Source organism: Triticum urartu, chromosome 1A (genome assembly GCF_056163025.1).
Source record: "Triticum urartu cultivar PI428250 chromosome 1A, HENAU_Tu73, whole genome shotgun sequence".
NCBI lineage: Eukaryota > Viridiplantae > Streptophyta > Magnoliopsida > Poales > Poaceae > Triticum > Triticum urartu.
In genome coordinates this window covers 464,926,573-464,933,776 of record NC_141873.1, presented here as the reverse complement: position 1 = coordinate 464,933,776, position 7,204 = coordinate 464,926,573, and the positions used below count along the sequence as shown (strand labels likewise).

Sequence of the window (7,204 nt, the reverse complement as noted above, 5' to 3'; positions counted from 1 at the left end):
CCCAGTGATGACCGTAGTTTGAGGAGTTCATGTATTCACTATGTGTTAATGCTTTGTTCCGGTTCTCTATTAAAAGGAGGCCTTAATATCCCTTAGTTTCCAATATGGACCCCGCTGCCATGGGAGGGTAGGACAAAAGATGTCATGCAAGTTCTTTTCATAAGCACGTATGACTATTTACAGAATACATGCCTACATTATATCGATGAACTGGAGCTAGTGCCGTATCGCCCTAGGTTATAACTGTCTCATGATGAATATCATCCAACAAGTCACCAATCCAATGCCTACAAATTCATCCTATATTGTTCTTGCTAAGTTACTACTGCTATCATCACTGTTACACTTGCTACAAAACTATTGCTATCACTGTTACCATTACCGTTACTGTTGCCACTATTATCAAAACTATCATACTACTTTGCTACTGATCACTTTGCTGCATATAATTAATCTCCAGGTGTGGTTGAATTGACAACTCAGCTGCTAATACCTTCAAATATTCTTTTGCTCCCCTTGTGTCTAATCTATAAATTTGGGTTGAATACTCTACCCTCAAAAACTATTGCGATCCCCTATACTTGTGGGTTATCAACGCTACATTGTTGTACGAAGGACTCAACCTGCTTCCTCCAGGCCTCATCAAAGCCCTTTATACGCAAGGTGTGTTGCAAGAATGAGCACTTAACTTTGTCATAAGCCTTCTCGAAATCTACTTTGAAAACTACACCATCGAGTTTCTTCGAGTGAATCTTATGCATGGTCTCATGCAGGATGACCACCCCCTCTAGAATATGTCGTCCCATCATGAACGCAGTCTGAGTTAGCTGAACAATCAAGTGCGCGATATTTGTGGGGCGGTTAGTCCCAACTTTGATGAAAATCTTAAAGCTCACATTCAGCAGACATATCGGTCTGAACTGCTCAATGTGAATCGCCTCCTCCTTTAGTAACAAACTGAGTGTTCGAAAGTTTTACTTGAAAAGTTGAAGGTAACCATTAAACAAATCATGGAACATGGGCATAAGATCCCCTTTAATGATGCCCTAGCATTTCTTGTAAAATTTAGCCGAGAATCCGTCAGGACCAGGTGCCTTATTACTTTTCATTTGACCGATTGCCTCATACACTTCCTCTTCAGAGAATGGTGCCGAAAACACCTCATTCTCGTCTACATTCAATTGAGGAATATCCCTAACCATATCCTCATTTAGAGAAACAAAATTCTCCGCAGGTGCCCCCAAAAGCCTCTTATAGAAGTTGGAGACATATAATTTTATGTTCTCATGCCCAATAATTGTACCCTCATCCTACTCAAGTTGCATAATTTTCTTCTTTCTGTGTTTCCCATTTGCAATCATATGGAAAAACTAGGTATTATTGTCTCCCTGGATTACTTTCCGAACTTTAGCTTTGAGAGCCCACATCAACTCTTCGTCTCTGAGAAGCTTCGCTAGCTTCACTAGCTTCACTTCGGTCTCCCTCTTGGCAACATTGTCAAACACGTTGAGTATATTGACCTATGTCGAATTTGTCAATGAGCTTCAAAAACCTATCATTTTCCGCTCTATAAATTTCGCTCTCATTTTTTGCCCATCCCTGCAGGAACTATCGCAAGTGCCTTATTTTTCATTGCCATTTATCAACATCTGAAACCCCTCTAGTTTCCTTAGCCCACTCCATGTCAATCAGGTCCAAGATCCTTTTCAAACCATGTCATTTTGAAAGAAAAGGTATTCTTGTTGCCAGTGTGAGTCGCATCTCCTGAATCAACAAGCAGTGGAATGTGGTCAGAGATTGCCCTTTGTAATGCTCGCACCGTAACTAAGGGAAATTTTTGTTTCTAGTCAACACTGGTCAACAGTCTTTCCAATTTCTCATATGCTGGGTTCGCCAAATTATTCGCCCAAGTGAATTGTCTGCGTGTGAGATCAATCTCTCGCGGGTCAAGAATATCAGTGATGGTGCTAAACATAAACGACCATCTTCCATCAAAGTTTTCGTTATTATTCTCCTCTCTCCTTGTGATAATGTTAAAATCACCGCAACCAAAATGGGTAACCTCACCTTCCTAGAGATCCTCACCAGGTCTGCCAGGAAATCAGGCTTGAGCTCCGGCTATGCTGCACCATACACCGCCACCAGGAAATTTGACAGTGAAGTCACCCAAAAACACATTTAGGACTTCCAATGTACCACAATTAAGTCCAAGTAAGATCCTGCCTGATCTCCCCCTAGGTGGTAGACAATGCCAATCAAAGTCTGCACCACCAGAAATTGTCCCAAGAAATTTCGGCGTAAAATTATCCTGACCCGTTTCTGACAACGCAATAAAATATAACTTATATTCATACGAAGTTTCATCAAGGAAACTACGCTTAGCCAAGTCAGCAAGACCTCTGCTATTCCAAAATAGGCCCCTCATTATTCATCATGACATTGTTTACATGTAATGATCGACATGTATGTGTTGGCATGGATTTAAGGTTTCAAAACTGAGGGTGGTAGTAAAAGAGGACATCTAAGGGCGGTCGACGCTGTGTGGACATTCCCGCGGACGTTTAGGGAGGCAGATTTGCGCACTTCGGTTTCAGATGTTCTAAGGCACCGTGGTTTCAACTAAATAAAATTAGAGAGGATGCTTTCTTTCTCAAAAAATGAATGGACATGGTCTCAGTTATTAGAGCGTCTACAACCGAACTTGACAAATTCAACTCCTCAAACGCCCGGGAACGCGCCCGGGTGCATCCGTGGAAAGTGACCGGTCACGCCTTAAATATTTCATTCTACAATAGGATACCTCAAATCCATATTATTACATGCAACGTAAACGATCTTTAAACGGAGCTCGTCCGGCTTCGCTGTGTCCATGTCCAGTGGCTTGCTCAAACGCCTGCGAACGCGTCCGGGTGCGTCCGCGGAAAGTGACCGGTCACACCTTAAATATTTCATTCTACAATGGGATATCTCATGTTAGAAACCTCAAATTCATATTATTACATGCAACGTAAACCTGTCTCATCCGGCTCCGCCGTGCCCATATCTGGCAGCCTGTTGCGCTCCGTGAGTGTTGGTCCAGTCACCAACAAGGTAGAGTACGCATGGGACACGAGCTGGCTAACAGGACTCAAGGCGTCGCCGTCTCTCATGCCCTACTCTTCCTCGTCGGAGCCTGGAACCCGGATGGTGCCGATGACGTCAAATCTATGATGGATCCATTGTGGGACGAGCCGGCGACATCCACCATGATGTGGTTGCGACGCCTGGACCGGTGCACCATACAGGGAGCTAGGGAATGCGACTCAGCCTCCGCAATGTCCACTGCCGCGAGGGATGCCGCCGCCTCGCACAACGGACGCGCCAAGCCATGTTTGAGTCGGACGATGCCTATGGTGCGTCCATGGCCTCAGCGGGCCAACGGATGGGTTGTGCATCCGCCACTGCGTTTGGACGCCAGAGAAACCACACCGCCTCTGATGAGGCAGCGATGACACACCTAGCACCGGATCCATGCGCCATTTGGGCGGACACAATGGATTCCCGACGGAAAAAGTCCGAGCGCTGCCGTCGGGCTGCCTCCTCCCGGGAGCGGCGGAGCGCAAGCCGGACGACCAGCTCCTCCTCAGGGCCACGTGGGATAGGCTCGGGGTTGTCTGATCTGGAGGTGTAGGACTCGGATCTGTTGCCCGCCTTGCCGGAGAAGGCCGGAGATCGTCGAACGGTAGATTGGGTGGCGAAGGGGAATGAAGGGGAAATGGAGTGAAGTGGCTAGGTTTTGGTTCGGCGAGCGAACGGGGAGGAATATATGTGGGTCGGGTGGGCCAGCGTGGGCTAGGACCGACGTAATGGACGCGTCCGGGTGCGCTGTGCGTCCCATATCTGCTCTAGATTTGGGCTAAATATTAGGGATGCCGGTCACCTCGGATGTATGAGACGCCCGTCTGAACCGCTTAATTGTGACCGATCAGATGATCGGGCCGTCTGCCCGAGTGTTTGAGGCGGGTTTGGGACGCCGGGCTCTTAAGCAGTCAAGACCGTCTTAGAGCAACTCCAAAGGGCCGACCCATTTCGTCCGCCTGCGTCTGTTTGGGTCGGCGCGGACAAAAGTGGCGGCCCAACGCGCCGACCCAAACCCAAATCACGTCCGTGTCGCGTCCGCGCCGACGCATTTGCGGCCCAAATTTACGCCCCAAATGCGTCGGCGCGGACGCCGAACGGACGCTTCACGCGCCTTCTCGCTGTCCGCCGTGTCCCCACATGGCGGCCGTCCAACTACCCGCTGTCCACGCGGTCAGCTTAATTTATGACGACGAGCCCACACGTCAGCGACAGTGCTCGTCCTTTTTTAAGCCGACCGTGCGGCGGGGCCGTCCTACTAGGCGGCCCTTGCGACCGTCTACCGTGAGAGCGAAGAGGACGAACGGCGCAGAGCGGAGGCGGCGGAGGCGGAAGAGGAGGCCCGCTACGAGGCGGCAATGGCGCAGGCCCTTGCCCTCTCCGCGGCGGGCGACAGCGTGGTGCCGCCGGTGGCCCCGCCGTCCCCCATCAAGCCGGAGCCGCAGCCGCAGCCGGAGCCCGAGCCCGAGCCCATCGCGCGCTTCTCCTGGAATGAAGTGGTGCGCGAGTGGGTGTCCGCGCCACCGGTCTGGCTGGGGGCGACGCCAGCGCAGGAGCAGGCCTACCTCGAGATGTGGCGCCAGCGCCGGCTGGCCGAGGAGCGCCGGCAAGGCGAGTACGAGGGAATGCTTGAGCGCGACCTCGAGGAGGAGGCGCGTGAGGCCGAGAAGGAGGCGCGCCAGGCCGCGGCTGCACAGGCGGCCGCACAGCCCCCCGCTCCGGCACTGCCTGCGCCGGCACAACCCGACATGGCAGCGCTCTGGAACACGGCGTTCGCCTGGGCCGGCGCCGACGCTCATCAACCTCACGGACCCCGAGGACGACGACGAGGACGCCTAGGGCAGCGCGCCGCCTCGTAGTTTAGGCTGTTTTTATTTTTTTAAATGCAAATGTGGACACGTGGACTCTCGCCGGCCTTCGTGGCCGGCTTTAATGTTTAATTAATATAGTTTCTTCTTTTTTAAATATGCATGTGTTTATTATTATTTTTGCGCCGTCTAAATGGGTCGCAGGCCGGCGTTGGGCGCAAATGCCGACCCAAATGCGAAAGCGAGTATCCGTGTCCGTTTGGCCGACCTAAACGGACAAAAAGCAGACGAAATCACGTCCGTTTGGGTCAGTATGTTGGAGTTGCTCTTATGCATAGGGTAGTAGTGATAGGGTAGTAGTGATTTACTATTTGGGCCATTTCGGCCACCCGCTGCGCATACCACACCGAGTCTAGAGCTCCGACAGCTGCGGCTCCCACCCGACGACAGAGGTTGCGCACGAACTCCCGGTGTCCATTTGACTCCGGTCTCCGGTGGTCGCCCGTGATGGCATCGGAGACCAGCAAAATGCCCGCGCGACACGGCCGTGGCCCACACTCCCAGTCTCATCCAGATCTAAAGCTCGCACTCAGCGAACAAAGTGCACAAACACGCATGCGCGCAGCGCTCGGCATGGCGAGCTCACCCTGGTTTTAGCTCCTCCTCAACGGAAACGAACGAAACAAATGCAACATGAACACCCCAACAATCAACCAAGAGATCAAACAAGTACATTTCGTTATAGCAGAAGCGGCTCGATCGATCGACAAGCCGCCATCCATCACAACCGGAAGAGCTTCTTGCACGCCTTGAGGATGTTGTGGTTGCCTCTCTTCTTCTTCGTCTTGGCCTCCTCCTTCGGCCGACCTTCCTCTCGCCGCGGCTCCTTCTTCTCCTCGTGCTCCTTCTCCACGCCGCGCTCCTCCTCGGCCGCCGCATTGTGGCCGTCGCCGTGGTCGCTGTCCCCCTCCATGTCGTGGATCCTCCAGTAGTGCCCGTCGCCCTTGCCGGGAGCCGCGGGGTGCCTCCGCATGGAGAAGGCCCTCCTCATGGCGCCCGGCAGGGCGCCCCTGGCCTTGTCACCGGACCTGCTGCAGAGCCTCTGCGAGCCGGTGGAGAAGGTCCTCGCCAGGGTGACCGCCCCGATGGCCAGCCCTTCCCACGCGTTGGTCTCCTTGGTGTGGGTCAGCTCCAGCGATCGCCTGGCCCGGGCGCCCTTGGTCACCGCCGCCACCGCCACCGCCACCGGCGGGGGCGAGGAGGCGAGGTTGGAGTAGCCATTCATCTCGAGCAAATGGATCTAGCTCCCTGCTTCCGCGAAACGGAGCTGGTAATCAAGGAGGCTTTGTGGGCAGGTGCTGCTAATCAGCACAGGGACAAGATCATGGACAAGTGAGAGTTGGTGAACCCCGCGAGAGCATCCAAGATTTGGCCGGAAATATATATTCACCTCCTGTCTCCTCCACACTACTCGTATATATACAGCTCTGGTGAAAGGCCTTGGCGCTTTGTTTATGCAAACTAGTAGTAGCACGGTGAGTTTTTGAGCTCGATCGTTGGTCTGGTAAACAGGTCGGTGCAGGGGGGTTAATTACGGGTGGCGTCTACGAGGGCGTGTCAGGTGCTCGGTTTTTTAGTGCGTGGGTTAGGGAGATGTCTGTTGGAAGATGAAGCAGATCGCTCTGTTTTTAGCTGGGGAAGCACGGTGCTCGACTGCTCGTCCTCGTCGGCTATTTTGTATGCCGCGGCCACGTGATTCCAACGGTTTTATAATGGTCTCTGTTCCTAGTGTCTTTGACTTGAGGAGGCGCTTGGGCAGTGGTTAATTCAGGGTTCACGAGCGGATCGATATGCTAATGTCTCGCTCGTTGAAAATTACAGTGCTCCTCCTGGTGAGGGAAGACATCGGGTCAAATCGAGTCGACTGCGGAGTGGAAGTCGGGGGCGCATGTGGACCTTGTCGGGCAGATGTTCAGCTATGTACCGGCTTTACCGCTGAGTTTGACAAGACTTCGAGTTGTCGATGTGGGTAAAGGAGCTGTGAAGGTGATAGAACGCTCAAAAAGGAAGAGAATGGCGTTGATTAACCCTTTTCCGGTAATTAAAGAGTAAAGGAGAACCGGTGTATCCGTCACTTTTGTGCAGTTGGAAAAGGCGTGCAGCTCGTCGACGTTCAGGCCAGCCGCCAACGCAAAGAGGCTCTCGGCTCGCCGGCGACACAGGCAGAGTGCGCCACCAAGAGATGAAGAAGCGCGACGAACTTGCGATTTGACACTACT

The 7,204-nt window shown here is 52.5% G+C and overlaps 1 protein-coding gene across 1 annotated transcript; it reads right to left on the bottom strand.

Moving 5' to 3' along the window:
- Positions 1 to 5,527: 5,527 nt before the first annotated feature.
- On the bottom strand, positions 5,528 to 6,386 carry LOC125519095 (uncharacterized). The gene has a single exon (XM_048683981.2). It carries the CDS (start codon positions 6,208 to 6,210, stop codon positions 5,707 to 5,709), a length of 504 nt encoding a protein of 167 aa, XP_048539938.1. The 5' UTR covers positions 6,211 to 6,386; the 3' UTR covers positions 5,528 to 5,706.
- Positions 6,387 to 7,204: the final 818 nt, after the last annotated feature.